General features: G+C 38.4%; 2 protein-coding genes and 1 long non-coding RNA gene across 3 annotated transcripts; all 3 read left to right on the plus strand.

The window, feature by feature from the left end:
* Positions 1–219: 219 nt before the first annotated feature.
* LOC146313588 (uncharacterized) lies at positions 220–1,694 on the plus strand. Its single transcript, XR_014772093.1, has 2 exons — positions 220–488; positions 1,539–1,694. It is a non-coding gene; the product is annotated as an uncharacterized LOC146313588 (long non-coding RNA).
* A 667-nt stretch (positions 1,695–2,361) lies between these two features.
* Positions 2,362–7,048, plus strand: LOC146313589 (uncharacterized). The gene is made up of 2 exons (XM_084739584.1): positions 2,362–2,761; positions 4,849–7,048. Exons 1-2 carry the CDS (start codon positions 2,713–2,715, stop codon positions 6,837–6,839), a joined length of 2,040 nt encoding a protein of 679 aa, XP_084595710.1. The 5' UTR covers positions 2,362–2,712; the 3' UTR covers positions 6,840–7,048.
* A 9,922-nt stretch (positions 7,049–16,970) lies between these two features.
* On the plus strand, positions 16,971–19,192 carry LOC146313590 (uncharacterized). The gene has a single exon (XM_084739578.1). It carries the CDS (start codon positions 17,141–17,143, stop codon positions 19,115–19,117), a length of 1,977 nt encoding a protein of 658 aa, XP_084595704.1. The 5' UTR covers positions 16,971–17,140; the 3' UTR covers positions 19,118–19,192.
* The last annotated feature ends 3,338 nt before the right edge of the window (positions 19,193–22,530 follow it).

The raw sequence follows: 22,530 nt of genomic DNA on the forward strand, positions 1-22,530 counted from the left end.
GAACTTTTAGAACTTTATTTTAACAAAGGTGTAGATATTTTAGTAACAGTAACCCTGCTTCTCTCTGTTACTCAGAGGAGCCTTGTCTGTTTCTGGTCCACTCTGATTAAAAAAGTTTCTCCAGCAGCTGCTTCAATGACTTTTACTTTGAGACTTGGACACCAGTGCAGTTTTTGCCACCAAGAGCTCGTCAAACAATAAAACAATAAGGTTCCCAGATAGCACACATACGTCTCGCCGACGTCGGCCTCAGATCGTGCGTCGGCATTCTCCTCCTGACGTCTGTAAATGCATCGGAGAAGCATCGGCCCATAGCAGGGACATGGTTTGCCAGAGGGCTGGATTATGCGCGCCATTTCAAAGTCGGCGATAGGTCGGCTGTGGATCGATACATTGCACGTTATCCAATTGGTGCCACTATCAACGGAACTGAGAGCAGGCTTTGGAGACGGAGAGGGTACTTCATGTCAGCCAGGACTAGTCTTCAGGTAAACTCACTTAACGTAAATATATAAAAAAAAAAATAGCTGTCTTATAAATATGACATACAGGGTTAGCAAGATAAGTCGGGATTTAGCAACATAAATTGTTAAGCCCTGACTGGGTATGTTAGCACAGGTGAAGAGCCCAGATGCCGACTCCTAACAGGCTAGCTAGCTAGCTTAACAAACGTTAGTTGCTTAGACCTGATCAGCAAATGTATCAACTAGCTCTAACTTCATTTAGCCATTGCTAGGTAGCCATAAGTCTTTCCATCACGTGAACAGTCTCCATCTAGACCACAAATCAGTTTTGAATTTGGGAAAGGGTCAGGTAACGTTAGCAAGCGTTAGCTGTTAGCTAGTAGCTGGTGGGCTTCGGTGTTTTTACAGCTGCGGAGTTAACTTTAGCAGTTAACTGGCTAATGAAGGGAGGCTCTGCTCTGCTCCATTTGTAAATATGACTCGGTGTAACATTTTCTCATAGTTCGGTACTGGTTATGGACTATTGTTGGTGTGTTTGTACTGCAAGCGAAGTTAATATCCACTTCACGTAGGTGTGTGGAAAACACAACAGACTCCAGTTGTTTCTGTCATGTCCCTCCAGTCACCCCCCCTCCCCGCCTCTCCTGTAGAGCTGGCCGGAGTTCAGCAGCTATCCACGGCCGAGCCGGGGCTGTCAGACCGCCCCGCAAAATAATACACGCGAACTTTTTGTGGTTCATATTTTCAAGTCATGCTTTCTGCTGGTGCTTCATACAGTGTTGCCTGTGACACTGTATTAAGCATGGGTTATTTGGAGGTCTTATTGTGGTGCTTTTTAACACCTTTAATAGATAAAGAGCATAGAGGCTAATACTATTAGCTACAGGTCTCTTATCAACTACGGTGGCTCTCTAAGGTCAGACAGCGGCCGGGAAAAAAGGCACAGCTACGTTTTCCTTCTTTGGTGTGTCTATTTGTACGTGTTTATTTGTGAAGTATGGGTATAATATTGTATAGTATAAGTTAATTGAACAACATGGGCTCATGTGTTTTGTCTTTTTCTCCCCTTTGCAGGCTCATAAGTCTGCCAGCAGTCCAGACCGTGCTGTCCGTGTGCGTCTCCCGACCGGCCACCTGTATGTTTTTATATGTTCTGTCTTGGTTATCTTTTCTGTGCTGGAGTTGTTTTGACTATGCAGTCCGAAATAAATGTATGATCATTAACTTGAATCGTTCGTGTCTCTTTATTTTATTAACACACTAAATTAGGAAGCTATTTTGATGGTCAAGCATATGTTTTTTTTATTGTCATATTACCATATTCCTATCACATGTAAGATGAGATATTATGATAGATATTATGAGATATGAGATATTTGCTGATAGAATGATTCGACCTGAATAAATAAAGGTCATAGAAGCTGTAGAGAGGCTACGCTGTGCAGCTTTGATACATCGACGTTGTCTGGAGAACATATTCGACCAAATGCCGACGTCGCGGCGACGTCTTCCCAATGAGCAAACGCTCTCCATACGACGTCGCAGCGATGTAATGATCAGAATGTAGACACAAAGCCAGTGGGGCAAAGATATCATCTACTGAAAAAACAATTGATCGACTCATGCTGCTGCTGCACAGTACACTACAAATTTATTGTAACACGATTGTGAACCACTTGGGTACTTTTATTTTGAAAATCAGCAAAGAAGCGGCACCGGAAGCAATTGTACATACTGTTTTACTGTTTTATTAACGCGGGCTAATGTAGTAATTTTTTACCGTTTTATATCACGTGTGTGAACACAAGATCTAATGGGAGTGAAGCAGCAGAGGCTGTATGTGTGGATAAACTCGTGGAAGTGGACTTTCTGTAATCTTTCGGGATATTTCAGCTCAGACTCATCGCCTGTTAGCCAAGAATGCTAAAGGAAGTTAGCTTGTTGCAGGAAGTGGACGGAGACGTTGCTCGCCTCACAGTGCTTGTCGGAGCAGTTTAAATGAACTAAGCTGTATTTTATGGAACCAAAATTTCCAACTAGAGCTGTCCAAATGGACTCAGTGCTCTTCCGTGTATTTAAAAATCAGAATCATCTGAATTCACTGGTGTCCTATGAAGCTAATGAAGCTATGTTAGCTTGTTAGCTGGAAATAGACGGAGCTGAAAGTAACTTTTTTTTTTTTAATCAACACAGCGCAGTTCAGAGACCAAGACGTTGTTAACGGAGTGTGTCTGGAGGAAAAGTCAAAATGTCTGAAGCAGAGAACGAGGAGGAACAACACCGACTACATAGAGAAGGTTTGTACAGTTTCATTGTTATTCTCATTCGAAACTGCTGAGACTTTTGTGCATTACAAATAATTACAGTGAAGCTGTCAATGGCAATGAAATTCTAGTACTCCGCTCCCTCCAATATACACTAAATATTACAAGAAAATCCTTGAAAGCTTTGCCAGTCAGTAAGCGCACCAGGAACCTAAGGAACATCTTAATCATTGCTGATTGTTATGAACAAGAGTTGTGTTATATCATTCACAATGTGTCACTTTTTTCCATGTGAATAAAAAAAAAATTGTGGTATGGTGAAAGAGTTAGTTCCAAAAGGGGGGAGGCAACTTCTGTGTCGTGGATGTGATCCAAGTCTCCTAAAGCACCAGCATGCTAAGTTAACTTCCTGCAAATAATGAGAAATGAATCCTGAGAAAAAAACAATTAAATTAAAATATATTTTTTTTAATTGTTAAATATATCATTTTTGTCAAGGCACACAATAATGTGAAGTAGTATATTCTGATCATCCTGAAAATCCCAATATATATTGAGAGGTTACTAATGTAAACTATTTGTTCAGCTAACCAGTCTGCCACCTGCTGCCAGAAACATGCAACAACAGTACAATACTCAAATAAATGCGAGATGTCCATCTTCTCACCACATCATCATCGTCAGTTATTCACCAGAGAGAAAAACCTTTTTAGCTGAAAAACCTATGAATAAGTTTAACATGATGACCGGTAAATAAACCTAAAAGTATCAAACAAATATTTCCAATATGTTCGAAATTGATATGATGAGAAATTGTGTTTAAAGGACATAAAGAAATGATAAATATCAGGTTTAATTTTACAATTCCCCACCATTTATCATTTCTAATATAGGGCTGACAGACACTTAAATTATCTTGTGATAGATTTTAATCTTATTCCTCTATTATACAGGAATTGCAGACAGTAACTGGATATAGTAATGCCTTGTACATATACCCCTATACTTTAAAACTAACAAGTACTGCAAGAAAATCTCCCTTGTCTTTCAGTTATCATTAGCAATTTTACTTTTTTGTGGTTTGTCCTCCATCATTAGGAGAGGCCATTCTTGGTTGATTCATTCCCAGAAGCTTCCTTCGCACATGCTTTGTGTCAGGCAATCATGTACTCACCTTTCTGAACATCACCTGTTTACAAATTTGCCATTGCTGCTGTTTTGGATTACGCTGATGATGGCTTAGAACTGAAACGTATTCATGTTTGGTTTTTAGCCTACAATAAACAAGTAAACTAATAATCACACAAGTGAAAATGAGAGCAGGATGTAAACAGGTAGCACACATAAACTACACAATGATGTTTGTAAAACAAGCTTGCACACAGGTAGTAATATAAATGTTTATACCTCATAAACAAATTAGCATGAAACTTGGAGTATATGCAGCCAATATCCTTCTTCACAATCTTTAGCAGTAGAATACATTTTTATCTTCAGTTGAGAGGTTTATTTGAACTCAGGAATAGTGTTTTTACATGTGCCCAACATGAACATGGAATCACAGTCGCCTTGATCATGGGTTGTTTATGGCATTTCTGTTCAAAATGCAAAGTGCATGATATGCTTGGACTTTGTCGTAGTTTGAATGACTTTCTGACCAAAAAAGTTTTAATTATTTTTGCTGATAATGTATTTACATTATGATCTGGGTTATTAAAGGGAATCATTTTAACAGTTATTCTCATTTTCATTGAAAAACTTTCAAATGAATATGGTGTGATTTTTGCAGGGATTTGTACTGAACAAAATGTTCTCTTACATCTGTAGAATATGATGTGTAGGCAAGAACATCTCTGCAGCACAACAGTATTTAATTTAAAATGTTATTTTGACACACATTTTGCCTTTAATATATATTGTACCTTCTGTGATTTGAAAATTGTTCTAGACCATATTGCTATTTTGTTAAAATTTTAATTAAATGTTCAGCCCTACTTCCAAACGTTATACATAATGTGCAACATTTCTCAGCACCTTTAAAAAAGGGATGTCAGTGGTTTAAATGTTAACAGAAAATTGCAGGTTTCTAAAATGTGTATGTATTTTATTATTCTCCACAGACATCCAGCAGCTGTTGGTGAATAAAGAAGAGTTTCCCACTGAGCAGCAGGAGTGGACCGCCAGTCTGGACCAGGAGGACCCACCAGAGCTGCCACACATTAAAGAGGAACAGGAGGAAGTCTGGACCAGTCAGGAGGGAGAGCATCTTCGAGGGCTGGAAGAGGCTGATATCTACAAGTTCACATTCAGCCCTGTCCCTGTGAAGAGTGAAAATGATTTTGAAGAGAAACCTCATCCTTCATTTACAGCTGTCCCTGTGAAGAGTGAACAAGATGAAGAGAAACCTCATCTTTCATTCACGACTATCTCTGTGAAGAGTGAAGAAGATGATGAAAAGAAACCTCCTTCATTCACAACTGTCCCTGTAAAGAGTGAAGAAGATGATGAAGAGAAACCTCAGTCCTCACAGCTTCATCAGAGACAAACTGAAGAGAACAGAGATGCAGAACATCTGAACACAGAAACTGATGGACAGGACTGTGGGGGACCAGAAAAAGCCAGGAAGTCTAATCCAGACAGTCATTTACAACCAGCCAGTCATGACAAGACATCAGATACCACTGAACCTGAGACTGATGACAGTTGTGATTGGGAGGAGACCAGGGACCAGTCAGGTTTATGTAATACTGGAAAAATATCCCTCGGCTCCTCCAAATGCACTGCAACTTTTGGTCACAAGGGACATCTGCAGAAACACAAAGGAATCAAAACAGCAGTGAAACCATTTACTTGCTTAATTTGTGGTAAAACATTCACACAACGTGGAACTCTGAATCGACACATGACTGGTCACACTGGGGAGAAACCATTCAGCTGTTCAGTTTGTGGTAAAGGGTTCACGCAACGTGGAACTCTGAATCGACACTTAACTGGTCACCCAGGGGAGAAACAATTCAGTTGCAGTGTTTGTGATGAAAGGTTCACAGAAAAGGAACATTTAACTCAACACCTGAATGTCCACAGTGGGGAGAAACCATTTAGTTGTTCAGTTTGTGGTAAAAGATTTGGACAAAAGGGAACTCTAAGACAACACATGACTGTCCACACAGGGGAGAAACCTTTTAGTTGCAGCATTTGTGATGGAAGATTCACTCGAAAGGAACACCTGAGGCAACACTTATCTGTTCACACAAGGGAGAAGCCATTCACTTGCAATATTTGTGATGGAAGATTTGCACGAAAGTCAAATTTGAGACAGCACATGAGAATTCACACAGGGGAGGAACCATTTAGTTGCAGAGTCTGTAATAAAAGTTTTGCAAAACAGGGACAACTGAGAAAACATTCAATGGTCCACTCAGATGATAAACCATTCAGTTGTTCAACTTGTGGTAAAGGATTTAGAGATGGGGGAAATCTGAGACGACACATGAGAGTTCACACAGGAGAGAATCCATTCAGTTGTTCAGTTTGTGGTAAAGGGTTTGGAGAACGCAATAACCTAAAAAGACACATGAGAATTCACACAAATGATAAACCATTCAGTTGTTCAGTTTGTGGTAAAGGATTTGGGGAAAGTGATAATCTGAAACGACACATGAGAATTCACACAAATGATAAACCATTCAGTTGTTCAGTTTGTGGTAAAGGATTTGGAGAAAGCGATTATCTGAGGCGACACATGAAAATCCACACAGATGATAAACCATTCAGTTGTTCCGTTTGTGGTAAAGGATTTGTAGAGAGAGTAGATCTGAGACGACACATGAGAATCCACACAGATGATAAACCTTTCAGTTGTTCAGTGTGTGGTAAAGGATTTAAAGAAAAGGGAGATCTGAGACGGCACATTATATTCCACACAGATGATAAACCATTCAGTTGTTCAGTTTGTGGTAAAGGATTTGTAGAAAGGGGAGATCTGAGACGACATATGAGAGGCCATACAGGGGAGAAACCATTTTCATGCAGCATTTGTAATAAAAGATTCACTCGGCACGCTTATATAAAAAAACACAAGTGTGTTGGTGAGAGCAGCAGAGGTAAATGAACCAGCAGAGATGCTTGTTGAGCCAATTTATTAAAGCTAGATTGAAGTACTGATAGCAAGATTTGCTTCAGCACTGATCAGTTCAAAACTGTGATACAGACTCCAAAATAAGTCATGCTTCATTTTTTTTTTCAGTGAAGATGAAGCCGTATGATCATTTTAATTCTGTTTTTACTTTTTTCTACATTACGTTTTCATTTTCACTCTAATATTTCTATAGATGGCACTTGAGTTGTGGTGCTCAAAGCAGCAAAAATACATTTGAAAAACTCAATAGCAAAGTCTCTCTTCAAAAATCATGTCTTAGTTACTCTTATCTGCTAGATAATCCACAGACCTTGTTGTGAGCACTCTCAAGAAATGATTAAATCAAAGGTAACTGGACTTGTTTATATGTCTTTGAAGACTAGTCTGAGCTGGCTCAGCTCAGACTAGTCTGACACGCATGAACTGATGAAGCTTCTTGGATGAGAGGCAAAACGTCTTCAAACACAAACAAATCCAGTTGCCTTCAGTTTAATCTTTTCTTGAGATTATAATGATCTGGATGAATGAGAACATTCACAGACTTGTTGTGAGCAGTTTCATTAAAGAACAGGTTTCTTTGAAGGCAGAATCTACTGGAAGTTCCTACATGCAACTGCTTACAACAAGGTTTGTGGATTATCTTGAGTAACTGATTCATGATTCCCGGAAAGAGACACTAGTGTTGAATGTTTCAGATGACTTCATCCCAGATGAGCTCGGGCCCTGAGAAGTCTGTAGCGTTTCTGGATGATGCTGATATGACTTTCTCATTTTAAGGTGCAGCAACAAACTATTTACTGACAGTGGTTCTCCAAAGTATTCCTGAGCCGATGTAGTATCTTTGTACAATGGTGTGGGTTTTTAAAGCATGTAGTGCTGCCTGAGGGGTCAAAGGTCACATGCATTCAATGTTTATTTTTAGCCTTACCCCTTCTGTGCAGGGATTTTTCTGGATTCTCTGAATCTTTTTAATTATATTTTAAATTGTAGATGGTGAAATCCCTAAATTCTTACAGTTTTGTATTGAGAAACATTCTTCACAAAGTGATGAACCTCTTTTTATTTACATTTTCCAGTCTTTTTGGAAGTGGAGATGTAAGTACTGAATGAACACCTTCTTTTTGACCAGTACAGTTATGTTTTCCCAGATGTTCACTAGGTGGCACCAGTGTCTCATTGAACTACATTCTGAAACTGGGGAATCCAACTTTTTTATGAACATGTCTGTTGATTTTTGTGTCATTAATTTGTTCTGTGCAAGAAACCCATTCAAGGAAAATTTGGGACTTAATGACATCCACTACTAACTAAAGTAGTTGGTTAAATGTGCCTTATTGAGATTATTGAGACAATTCAATAAAATGCCTAAATGACTATGATGTTTTACATAAATTTATTCAGGGGTTGATTCATAGTTATTATAGTTATTAAATTATGTTTGATGGGGGTTTTTGCAATTTTTCTGGGTTGATGGACAGAGTATTTATTTGAACTCTCCAGGATGGTAGCCTTCAATTTGCTTCTGGTTCTGCTCTCTTTGATCTGTAAGGAGAAATGTTGTCTCATTTAACTGCAGATTGATCTGGGATTTTTTTTTTTTTTCTAGTTATTGTATATATACTTGTTGTACTTGTTGAAACCGTTTTGGCAACTGATGTTATTTTTCATAACTTTTGTAAAATGCTTGTGCTAAAAAACATCCATGACATTTTTATTTAGCTGGGCCATGTCACAGGATGGAGGGAACCAAAGAGAAATGAGAAGAATCATATACCTCTCTATCAAACTTGGGAGAGAACGGCAGAAAATTAATGTAACATGGTGTAGTATTTGTGACATAAAAGTGCCACACAGCAGCAACATGAGTGACCTGCTCAAACATTTTAAAACAGCACACTCTGAAAGGTACAAGGAGGTTAAACAAAAACAGTTACTTATGTTATTAGTTTATCTGTAAAATAGGCTTTTTTTTTTTTTTTTTTACACTTATTTGCACAGACATTTTATTTAATGCACTTGTATTTGCTTTTGTAATAAATATATTATTAATAGCTGGTATGTGTTGTGTCATTTTTCCTCACCCCATTAAAAATACATACCCATCCAATTAAAAAATACATATCAATATCAGTAAAATAGTGACAAAAAAGTTTCATATATCAAATTTTACCAGTTTGGTATCACCCATCTCTATCACTCAGGGACAGTTCTGTTCACCCTCCAAAAAGTACCTTCCTTCCAGCTGAGAGGGTTATTTTCAAAATGTATTCTGATACAGTCACTAATGACCTATTTAAAAATGTAGTCAGTTACATAATCCAAGTATCACAATGTTAAAGTAATGTAACTCAGTTACTTTCTGTTACTTTTCAATCACCTCGGTATAAAATATGGTGAAATTGTTTAGCCTAATACAGTATTTTTGGGGCTGCAACTAATTATTATTTTTGTCATTGATCAATCAGTTAATCATTTTCTCAATTAATGGATTAGTTGTTTGGTCTATGAAATGTCAGAAAATGGTGGAAAATGTTGATCAAATCCAAGATGATGTCCTCAAATGTTTTGTCCACAGCTCAAAAATATTCAGTTTACTGTGAGGGAGGAGTAAAAAAAAAATCATATATTTAAGAAGCAGAGAATCTTGACTTTTTTAAATTAAAAATTAACTCAAAACAATTAATGGATTAAAAAAAATAGATGCAGATTAAATTAATAGTCGGTCAATAGTAGATTAATTATTGCAGCTCAGTGTTTTATGTTCTGTGTTTGGTTTATTAGTTTACCTAGCTATTCCTTCCTTTGCTTTGCACAATTTGATTGTTTGATTGATCAATTTCAAGACAAATCATTTTTTAACTAGAGGCCATGAAAATGAACTGGAGCTGTGTGTGCACTGTGCATGGTACTATATCGTTCATTATTTTAAAATTGTAATCCTACTAACAATCCCCCATTTTTACTAAATGTAACTATATTCTCGTTACATCTTTTTATCTGTAATTATAATGTATTACCTTGCCTTTTTTGTGTCCAGATTATGTAATCCTTTTACATGTAATCTGTTACTCCCATGCCCGCTTCTATCGATCTCACATCTCCCTACAGACTTATCCCAAAGACGAAAGCACACCTCACTTTACTGTTTGTATTTCAAGTCTAAATGTACTGAACAAATTCATACTACTGTACTACAGCCGAGACACTGCAAACCTACTGTGATTCGGTGATCGTACTTTTTTTTATCGGACACTTTTATTTTGAAAATCAGCACAGAAGGGGTACCGGAAGCAGTAGTACACACCGTGGCTAGTTGTGTATGAACTACCATGCTGACCTTTACGGTTTTATATCATATGCCTCACCATACGATCCAATGGGAGGAATCAGCAGAGGCTAAACTTGTTGAAAAGTAGTTTGTGTGAACTTTCGGGATGTTTCAGCTCTGACTCATCTCTTGTTAGCCAAGAATGCTAAAGGAAGTTCGCTCAGCTTGTTGCAGGAAATAGACGGAGACGGAGCTCGGCCTGATAGCGCGAGATGGAGCAGCTTCAACAGAGACCAAGCTGTGTTTTTCTCAGATAGAGCAGCCTGAATAGACTCTGTCCTCTTCCCCCCGTTCTAAAACGTGTCACGTCTGAATTATCTCCTGGTTTATGAAGAAGCTAATGAAGCGAGCTTAGTGTGTTAGCTGAAAACAGACGAAACTGGACGTGATCTCATTTATCAGCACATCAGAGAGATCAAACTGTTTTAACAGTTTGGAGGAAAAGTAAAAATGTTTGAAGCAGAAAACGAGGAGGAACAACAGAAACTACACAGAGCAGGTTTGCACACTTTCATTGTTATTCTCAATTTAAACTGCTGTGAATAATTATCTTCACAGTATCACTGCGATATCAGTATTTAGGTATTTGGTCAAAAATATTGTGATAAATTTAAATTTTTTTTGTCATATTGCTCAGACTTACTGTTAAATACTTTAATCAAAACCATCACATTATATGAGACCATATGATTTCTTTGCACTGTTTTAGAAATGTCAGTACACTATTACAGAGAAAATGGGTATATCGAGTTATACTTTATATTGAATATAACAACAAAGCCTAAAAATATTGATACATTATTTGGAAGCCACGCCGCCCAGCTCTAATTCTTAGTTCTCTGCTCTGCTCATAGGCAAATAAAGAAAATCAAAGAAGTAAAAATATGAACCTAAGATATAAAATAGTGCAAGATAAATAAGTGGAACTGGTAATAACAGGAGGTAGACAGGTGATGCATATGAATTACACTAAACAGACACTAAATGCGATATTGTGATCAAATCTTTTTTTTTTTTTTTTTTAAGAATTTTTGTAATCCTGAGCCTTGGTTACTTCGAATACTCAGAACAGAGTGTGGTTTTATTCTCTCTGGAACAATTTGGCTTTAATTTTTAATGAATTTTACAAAAAAAAAGTCTCAACTTTTGTTTTGCAATTTTCACTTGGTCTTGCAATTTCATTGTAAATAAGAAATACCCTATGGTGAGCAGTTAGCTCAGTTGGTAGAGCATATGCCCGAGTCCACTGCAGGGGACTTGATTTCAACCCCCACCCAAATCCTTTTACTGTGTGTCATCCCCTGTATCTTTCTCCCCCTTTCCTGTCCTTGCTTCAGCTGTCCTGTAAATTAAGGGCATAAGTTAAAAAAAATCCTAAAAATACTAACATGTATCTTTTGTTTTTTTTTTAAAGACAATCTGCCATGAAATCAGGTATTTTAGGCCACAACAATCCCAAAAATAGCCCTTGAGAAATTGACTGATATTTAAACAGCTTGCAAAAAGGTAGTGATATAACTTAGCTGCAGCTAACGATTATTTTATTATCAATTAATCTGTTGATTATTTATTTGGAGATTATGTCCTCAAATGTTTTGTCTTGTCAACAACCCAAAGATATTCACTTTACTGTCAGAGAGGAGTAAAGAAACCAGAAAATATTCACATTTAAGAAGTTGAAATCATTTTTTTTTATTTTTATTATTTTTATACTAAAAAAATATTCAAAATCAGAATAGTTAAATGTAGTTTGTCCAAAAAGTGGTGTCAGTGGTTTAAATGTTAACAAGAAAGTACAGTTTTCTAAGATGTGTATGTATTTTATCATTCTCCACAGAGGTCCAGCAGCTGTTGATGGGTAAAGATGATGTTCCTCCTGAACAGCAAGAGTGGAGCTCCAGTTTGAACCAGGAGAACCCACCAGAACTGCCACACATTAAAGAAGAACAGGAGGAATTCTGGACCAGTCAGCAGCTTCAAGGGCTGGAGGAAGCAGATATCACAAACTTAACATTAATTCCTGCAACTGTAAAGAGTGAAGAAGATGATCAAGAGCAGTCTCAGTCCTCTCAGCTTCATCAAAGCCAAACTGAGGGGAACCAGGATGCAGATCATTTTAAAACAGAGGCTGATGGAGAGGACTGTGGAGAATCAGAACCAGCCAGGAACTTTAATCCAGGAAGACATTTACAGCCAGCTACTCATGACAAGACTTCACACTGCTCTGAACCTGAGACTGATGACAGTTGTGACTGGGAGGAGACACAAACTACTGGACACTGTTTTCATCCGGAAGCTCGGTTTCACAGAGCAGGTTCGTACAGTTTCATTGTTGTCCTCACTTAAAAGGATAACTAACCCAAAAAACGAGTAAATAAGATTAATTGAGTTTATTAATCCACAAAACACTGCAAGAGTTCCACAGGAAAACAGCGTTGAGTGAGTAAACAATGACTGAATTTTCATTTTTGGGTGAACTATCCCTTTAAACTACTGAGAAACCAGCTGTCACTTATAGAGTTGAACTTATTGTTTATTGTCATACACATCAGTAACAGTCAGTTAATTAATTAATATAACAACTAACTTTACTTTTAACACTAGAAGTACCAAGATGGTCTGACAGACTGTTTGAGTTTTTATAATCCAAATAACTGTTCAAATAAAAACTACAAGCCTCTCATCCTATAATTTTTCCTAAATATGTGTCTTGTGTGTTTTCCAAATCCTATAAAATATGCAGTATTTATACCACTGACTGCCACTGTGGTCATACAGACTGCAGTTCAAAAATTATACATTTTACAGGCTTGTTTTCCCACAGCAATGATTTTTTTTATTGGTTGTTTATATATTCCATATTGATGCATGGGAACAGAGAGAGACAGAGAGAGGGATACAGACAGAGTGATACAAACAGACAGACAGAAAGAGACATCACCAAAGCAAACGACGATGAACAGAGGATCAACAAAAAGATATTCTTTGGATGAGGCTTTGGCAAATCTTCAGGAGATGAGCGAGGGGGAGTCTGATGGCGGAGAAGTGTCTGACATCAGTGACGTGGACTGGAGTGAAGAGGAGGAGACTTCAGACTCCGAGCCTGAGCCCCCATGGCCTAAACAAAACAAAAAGTTTGTGTCAGCTGCCCCATCTGTTGGAATATCCACTCCAGGTAGGCATGGCTGGTAATTTTGTTCATTTGTTTTTATTAATTTATTAATTTTTATTAATTATTTGTGTGAGATAAAACAGAGATAACACTAAAGTTGTTGCGCAGCAGTTTGACTCTAAATATTGTCTACAAACTACTGTATCTTGATGTTGTAAATAGTATTCACTGTAAACAGTAAACAATATCCAAAATTATCCTCACCAACAATGCATAAGAAACTATAATATAGCTTAATAAAATATCTCAACAGCGCCACCTGATGCCCTGCCAACGGCTGCTGTTCAGTCCAGTGCAGAAGTCACTCTGGTCTCTGAGAGAGCTCACACATCATCTCCAGGTTATTGTACTGTGAAACAGTTTTCATGTATTTTTCCATGTAAAATGCAAACATCAGACGAGAGTGTAAAAAAGACAATTTAATTCATTTCAACATTGAAAACAACAGCAGCCTGGAGCATACACGCATTGTCTCCAGATGCACGTCTCTGGATTCAAATAGAAATGTTACAAAACTCACATTTTTGTTTTCAAATATTTATTTGAGCTGACTTGTATAAAATATCTCATTTATATGATATATTACTGGACCTAAACTGCCCAACTACAAACATCATAAAAGAAGAGTGGGAAAAGGAATTGGGCACTTGGATACAAAATGACTTATTGGATGAGAGTCTGGGTTACATTCACATGTTCCATAAATGGATGTCATCCAAAGAGAAAAAAATGCATGACATATTCCCACAGGTCTCCCCCAGGTGTGAAAAACGATTGTCTCTATGGAAATGAGGCATGGCAATGCCATATTTTGTCATCTTTTATAACCAGGCTTCACAATAAAAACATTTGAAAACAAAAACATCTCTACAAATAAGTAAACTAAAGTTTTCTTTTAATCAATAACTGATTGCATTATGTTCCTGTGTGTAATATTGAAAGTCTTGTATCCTATCTTACTTGGTATGTATACAATTATGTATGTTTTGCAGTCCTGAGCCCATGTGAGCAGGGGAAAGATGGCACCATCTGGAAACCCATCCAGCCTGGGAGACCCTCAAGGAGACAGCAGTCCCAGAAAATCCTCACAGAATCTGTGGGGCCCACAACCCATGCTAAGCGCAAAATTGAAGATGCTCTGAGTGCTTTCTTGTGCTTGCTGGACAGGAAAATGCTGCAGCACATACGGGACTGCACTGTGGCAGAGGCACACAGCATTGAAGAGGACAGCTCATGGGATCTCTCTGTTGCCGAGCTGAAGGCCTTCATTGCCTTGCTGTACGTGAGAGGAGTGTACAATAAAAACATAGAGTTGGAGAGCTTTTGGTCAGAGGAATGGGGACTGGCTTTCTTCAGAACCACAATGCCAAGGAACCGCTTCAGAGAGATCATGCGCTACCTGCGCTTTGACAAGAAGCATGACAGGCCACCCGTCTGTGCAATGACAAATTTGCACTGATGTCCGACGTGTGGGGTGGATTTGTGAACAACAGCATTGCCTGCTACAAACCTGGAGCATGCATCACTGTGGATGAGCAGCTGTTCCCCACCAAAGCACTGTGCCGCTTTACCCAGTATGTGGCAAACAAGCCAGACAAATTTGGCATAAAATTCTGGTTAGCTGCAGATGTAGAGACCAAATACCTTTTGAATGGTTTCCCCTACCTGGGCAAAGACGACATGCGACCAGCACATCAACATCTTGGAGAGGATGTAGTTATGAAGCTGGTGGAGCCATACGTGGGAAAGGGAAGAAATGTCACCACAGACAGTTTTTTCACATCCCTCACCCTGGCTAAGAACCTGCTCCAAAAAAACACCAGCCTGGTTGGCACAGTCAACAAGGCCAGACAGGGGCTTCCACCTTCAGTCCAGCAGCAGAAAGGGTTACTGTTCTCCACCAAGGTGCTGAAGCATGAACGTGCCACTCTCACGGTTTACCAGGGGAACCCAAGAAAGAGCATTGCGGTCCTCAGCACCATGCACCCTACTGTCTCCATAGGGAGTGACAAGAAGAGAAAGCCAGAGACTGTAACCTTCTACAACACCACAAAGGTAAGCTATTATTATCATTGTTGCTGTTACTCTCGTTATTGTTGTTCTTGTTATTAATATTATTCTTATTTTTAAAGGTCACAGTTAATGTGCTAGACCAGATGGCTCGCCTGTACACAGTAAAAGGCCCAACTCGAAGATGGCCTGTTGCTGTGTTCTACAATCTCCTGGTAATGGCTGCAATAAACGCCCATGTCCTATTCAAGATGTGCACTTCTACCATCATTTCAAGAAGAGGCTTCATACTGCAGTTGGCGAAGGAATTGCGAGAGGAACACATGCGTGTCAAAGCCAGTTTGACTTTGATGCCCATGGAGCTACAGCAGCAACAAGAGCCAGCAAAGTGGAAGCAGTGTCAGATCAACAGCCACTGCAAAAAAAAACAAGACCTTGGTTTCCTGCAAGGGATGCAAGCGATCTGTTTGTGGGAAGTGCACTATAAGGGTTGAGAGCTTTTGCACCAGGTGTATGCCTTAGGTACCGTTGCACTCTCCAAGGTGCTGATTCTGCCTTTGTACTAGTTCCATAGTTTGGTGCCCATAGAAAGCCTTGCTGGCTAATGTCTTCTTTGTTTTGCCAAGAGTCGTATTAATCTGACCTGCATTGTAGCAAGAAACATATGTGCGTGTTGCTCAGTGAATTGATTTTCTGTCCATTCAGGAAACAAAATCTAGAAGAGGGGAGCAGCAGTGTCAATAAAAGTTTCCTCTCATTATTTTGGTGTTTATGTCTTTTGTTCTGCAGTATTTTAATTCAAATACATAATATAGCCAACAATATAGTAGACTAAAAGTTACATAATATTTATTATTTTAGAGTGTATTTTAGCAAACTGGCTATTTCAATGGGTGACATGAAGTGGCAGTAAAAAAAAAAATGCACACTACAAATTAAAGAAAAGCTGGCTAACATTGTAAATTGACATTGGTAAATGTTGTCGATCCTACTCTAGGCTTTGTGATATTTTGTTTATTTATCATAATTTATAGTAACTTAATCAAAAAATGCATTATTGATGTGCTTCTTAGCACAAACAATGAAATTACACGACAGTCTGGCTGTTGCAGCGCTTGAAGGGAATTCTAGAATGCTGGTGGTCCTAGTGTTAAATTACTGCCAATAATGCTAATGGCACTATATATATAGTAATAATAATAATATAATTCTAAATGTATACATACACATATACAATGTCATCGTTATTACAATTTGGTGATTACCTACTGTCAGGCAGTTTCTTTGCATGCAGGTTTATGCAAGTCACTGCCCAGGGAAACATCCTCCATTGCAACATCAGCTATATTCTGGCATGTATTTTTCGTCCATGTCTGCATGTCTGTGACTTCACCTGTGACTTCACCTAGACTCAACTTAATCGTTTATTAAATTTGCTGTTTTATGTTCCAAAAATTCAAATGTTAGGCCTACTCATTATAGTGTTTGAAATGAGCCTGCTACGAACATACCGGGTTAAGAAGTGTTGTCAAAGATTTAAACTTTACCAGGAATTTATTTTTTAAACATGTATATATTTCACTTTTCTCTACAGATGTCCAGCAGCTGTTGCTGTGTAAAGAAGATCTTCCCCCTGAGCAGCAGAAGTGGAGCCCTAATCTGAACCAGGAGGGCCCACCAGAGCTGCCATACCTTAAAGAGGAACAGGTGGAACTTAGGACCAGTCAGAAGGGAGAGCAGCTTCAAGGCCTGGAAGAGGCTGATATGAACAAGTTAACATTCACCCCTGTTCCTGTGAAGAATGAAGAAGATGACAAAGAGAAACCTCAGTCCTCTCAGCTTCATCAAAGACAAACTGAACAGGACAGAGCTGCAGAACATTTGAAAACAGAAGCTGATGGAGTGGACTGTGGAGGATTAGAACCAGCCAGAAACATTATTCCAGATAGACATTTACAGCCAGTTACTCATGAAGAGATGTCAGACTACTCTGAACTTGAGACTGATAACAGTAGTTGTGATTGGCAGGAGACCCAGAGAGACTTGGAGACTCAGTCAGGTTTATGTAATACTGTAAAAGCATCACTTAGCTCCTCTGAATGCACTGCAACATTTGACCACAAGGGACAGAACCACAAAGGAATCCAAATGGGACAGAAATCATTTAGTTGCTCAGTTTGTGGTAAAACGTTCACTCAGCGTGGAACTCTGAATCGACACATGACTGGTCACACAGGGGAAAAACCATTCAGCTGTTCAGTTTGCGGTAAAAGGTTCACACAACGTGGAACTCTGAATCGACACTTAACTGGTCACCCAGGGGAGAAACGTTTTAGTTGCAGCATTTGTGATGAAAGATTCACAGAAAAGGACCATTTGACTCAACACCTGACTGTTCACACAGGGGAGAAACTATTTAGTTGTTCAATTTGTGGTAAAAGTTTTGGACAAAGGGGGAAACTAAGACAGCACTTGACTGTCCATACAGGGGAGAAACCTTTTAGTTGCAGTGTTTGTGATGAAAGATTCACCCGAAAGGAAAATCTGAGACAACACTTGACTGTTCACACAGGAGAGAAACCTTTCAGTTGCAGTGTTTGCGACATAAGATTTGCACGAAAGTCAAATCTGCGAAGACACTTGACTGTCCACACTAGGGAGAATCCGTTGACCCAACACCTGTCTGTCCACACAGGGGAGAAACTTTTTAGTTGTTCAGTTTGTGGCAAAAGATTTGGACAAAAGAGACATTTAGGGCAACACATGGCTGTCCATACAGGGGAGAAACCATTTAGTTGCAACTTTTGTGACGAAAGATTCACCCGAAAGGAGCATCTGAAGCAACACTTGACTGTTCACACAGGAGAGAAACCATTTAGTTGCAGTGTTTGTGACGTAAAATTTGCAAGAAAGTCAAATCTGAGACGCCACCTGACTGTCCATGCAAGAGAGAAGCCATTTAGTTGCAGCATTTGTAGTGAAAGATTTACACAAAGAGAGCAATTGAGAGAACACTCCTTGGTCCACACAGATGATAAACCGTTTAGTTGTTCAATTTGTGGTAAAGGGTTTGGAGATAGGAGCAATCGGAGACGACACATGAGAATCCACACAGATGATAAACCTTTCAGTTGTTCTATTTGTGGTAAAGAATTTGGAGACAGGAAAAATCTGAGACGGCACATAAGGATCCACACAGGGGAGAAGCCATTCAGTTGCTCAGTTTGTTGTAAAGGATTTGGAGAAAAGGAAAATCTGAGGCGACACATGAGAATCCACACAGATGATAAGCCATTTAGTTGTTCAGTTTGTGGTAAAGGCTTTGGGGAAAAGGGATATTTGAGACGACACATGAGAATTCATATAGATGAAAAGCCATTCAGTTGTTCAGTTTGTGGTAGAGGATTTGGAGAAAGGGGATATCTGAGACGGCACATGAGAATTCACACAGATGATAAACCTTTCAGTTGTTCGGTTTGTGGTAAAGGATTTGTAGAAAGGGGATATCTGAAACGACACATGAAAATCCACACAGATGATAAACCATTCACTTGTTCAGTTTGTGGTAAAGGATTTGGAGAAAGGATAAATCTGAGACGACATATGAGAGTCCACACAGGGGAGAAACCATTTTCATGCAGCATTTGTGATAAAAGATTCACTCGGCATGCTCACATCCAAAAACATAAATGTGCTGGTGAAAGCATCAGAAGTAAATCAACCAGCAGAGGTCCTTGTTGAGCCAATTTATTCTAGCTGGACTGAAGTACTGAGGGCAAGACTTTGTTCTCCAAAATAAATCAATCCCAAAATCAATCATGCTGCTTTTCTTCAGCTAATATGAAGCTACAGGGTCATTTTGAATTTGTTTTTAGTTTTGTCCATGTTATTTATTTTTTTTGTTTTCACTCTAATATCTCTTTGGAAATAAGTCTAAAATGTAGACAAATGACCAAATGATGTGGTGCCCCTAAGCCCTGCAAATTGTAAAGGGCGTGACATTATCTCAGCAGCAGGCTATAGCTGTTCTGCACAAATACTTGAATTGAAAGCATCAAGTGTTTTGCCAAGATGGTAGCAACTTGGTTTTGTTCGAAATCACTTCATTGATTTTCTAAATGATTTTTCATAATTGTGTATAATTACTAGTGTAGTAAATGGTTCTCCAGATCAGAGAAAGAGTTTGCACACTGATAATGGTCCAATGTTCCTATGATCAGGCACCTGATATAAGATCCATTAAAGTGGAATTTAATCATATATAATTAATAAACAACTAAATTTAAAATGGCCACTGTCATCACTCTGGTGTGCTTTATGTATCTCGTTTTCAGGATGATAATTAAATAAAGCATTGAAATACAACCCCAATTCCAAAACATGTTGCATAAAACAAATAAAATAATGCAATGATTTGCAGAATCTTTTTGACCAATATTTAAATGACTAAGATATTTAGTATTCAAACTTTGTTTTTTGTAAATATACGCCCATTATGAATTTCATGCAGAATGTTCCAAAAAGGTTCCAACAGTTGTGACAAGGCCATATTAGCATTACATTTTCTGCTGCCTTGCAGGTGGCACCACATCGTGAAGTGTTGGACCACCTGAGAGAAGAGATAATATTGGAGAGGAGAGTTGGCTGGATCCATTCTCAGACTACTCATTTGGTATCACTGCATTTGAAAAATTATAGATAAGTTGTGCAGGGCCCCCGTGAGGTATGCAAGGGCCCTGCATCCCCCTTGCACCAAAGCAGGTGTCAGTGACTTTGATGAGAGGATGAAGCAGAACTAGAGTAAAAAAAAAAAAAAAGATGAACAGTAATCAGGTAAACTTGTGTTTCCTCCACTCCAAGTTTGACATCATTCACACACAGTAACGTTAAGTTGATGCTCCTCCCTCTGTGTGTTTGATGTTAGATGTGCTGCAGTCTGTCTGTCTCTGTGGTGTTTACAGACACAGGCAGAGCTGCTCTTTGTCTCTGAGGTTACAGTGAAATATAACTATTTTTCACGTTTTATGAGCACCAGCATGCAACAGTATTTATAATCTGTAGATCATAAAAGATAACTATGTTGTATGTGAACATGTGTTCATATGCATGTGCACACTTTCCCTCAGCAGCCTCTCTGGAGAACTGTCTGTCTTTCTGTCTGTCTGTCTGTCTTTCTGTCTGTCCAGACAATATACGGACATGATGTTACTCCTCTGAGGCAGCCAGAAGTGTAAAAAGTATTCAGATCCTTTACTGAAGCAAAAGTACTAATATCACACTACAAAAATACTTCATTACAAGTACAAGTCCTGCATTCATAAAACCTTACTGTAGTAAAAGTCTGGACATAATCAGATAAATGTACTTAAAGTAAAAGAGTTCATGTTGCAGTAAAATGTTTCCTGTCAGTGTTATTATGTCTGATGTTTCTGGTTCAGTATTATTGTTTTAATGATACCGCTGTTTACTTCTGTAAATGTTTAAGGTTGAGCTCGTTTTAACTACTTTAGGCCACTGTTGACAAGTTAAATCTACAGCAATGCATCATGGTCTATAGGACTATCAGATGTCTGTAGCATCACTGTCCTGTGAGAACCATGTATCTAAAAAGTCAGAAAATAGCCTTTTTAATATAATAACTTATAAAATAGCCTTTTTAACTTATAACTTTGTGGATTAAAAAGTTCTATCTGTTAAACTATCTGCACAGGCTGCTGAACTCACAGAAGCCTGCAAACTTGCTGAGAGAAAAAAGTTAACATCTATGCTAACAGCACATATGCATTTTGTAGTACATTATTTTGGCACACCTTGGAAACAGAAAATTCTTAACATCAACAGGTAAAACAAGTGGGTCCTCGGGAGCAATGATCTTAGCAGTATACAGGCGGAGCAGGAAGTTAACCCTTATTTGAAAGTGACAAGCAACACTGTTGCTTTTTGAGATCTGTTCGTAGACCCTCCAGTGGGAGCCGTGAAGTGGAATGATGACATGCAAACAGACTTTGATCCTGTACGAAACAGCTGGTGGGCATCTCTGCGCTGGACAACACAGGCCTTGCACCCAAAGTCTTCAGTTATTCCAGGGGTCCACCCACCAGCAAACAAAGATAAAATGGCCCTCAACTTCCTGTTTATCAAAACAGGTGGTCTCTGCCATGCTCAACTTTATTGGAGATGTGTGTGTTACCCTTCTTCCTGACAACTCTGACAACATCACCTTAGTCATTACTGCATTTGAGGCTATCCAAGATGACTTCGGTCCCTCAGACTCTGCAGGTCACTCATTCAACAAATAAACTTGGCCCTTGGGACACCATGCTAATGCAAATTCCAATCCTTGTACTGTTTGCGTTTGGTATCATCCTTTGTGTATGCACTTGCACACTGACTTAAGAGATATAAATAAATAAGTCTTTAAAAATTTCATAATCATAGAGCATGCACTAAAACAAGCAGGTTGTCTTTTTAAACCATGTTTGATGCTGTTCAGTTGTGCTGTCAGCTGTTTGTGAATCTAAATAAGGTGATATGATTTTTTTTTGGCAGGCAAAATTTTAACATCATATCTCAACATTTGTTATTTCTAATATATGATCACTTGTGCATATATAATACATGTAGAAATCTATACATTAAATTTATTTAGGCTCTACAAGATGAGAAACAGAATTACAAATAATGTATTGCATGAGTACGTCCTGTTTGAGTGGTATGGTGATGTTTTCTCTGATGTCCACTGGATGGCAGCAGTGTCTCACTGAACTACATTCAGAAACTCAGAAATCCAACTTTTCCCAGGAAATCTGAACTTGATATCAGACTGTTCTAATTCTGCCCCAATTAAATGGCTGCATGTAATGTTATTGCATAGCAATAATCAAAGAATATATTATGCCTGTAATAATACTAAGATATTAATAACAAACACAACTAACCACTATAAATGTGCCTTTTTAAGATTGGCAGTTCAATAAAAATGCCTAAAAGAGAGTTATTCAGTGGTTTATTTGTGGTCATAATTATTAAATAATGTTTGATGTCTTCTTTGTGATGGGCACTTTCTATTAGCTTCTGTTTCTGCTCTCAGTTATCTAGAAAAAGAAATACTATTAATACTACTGAATTCATGCTAAAATACTGTAAAATTATGA

The sequence above is a fragment of the Lutjanus erythropterus genome, chromosome 16 (assembly GCF_056507025.1).
Source record: "Lutjanus erythropterus isolate fLutEry1 chromosome 16, fLutEry1.hap2, whole genome shotgun sequence".
NCBI lineage: Eukaryota > Metazoa > Chordata > Actinopteri > Lutjaniformes > Lutjanidae > Lutjanus > Lutjanus erythropterus.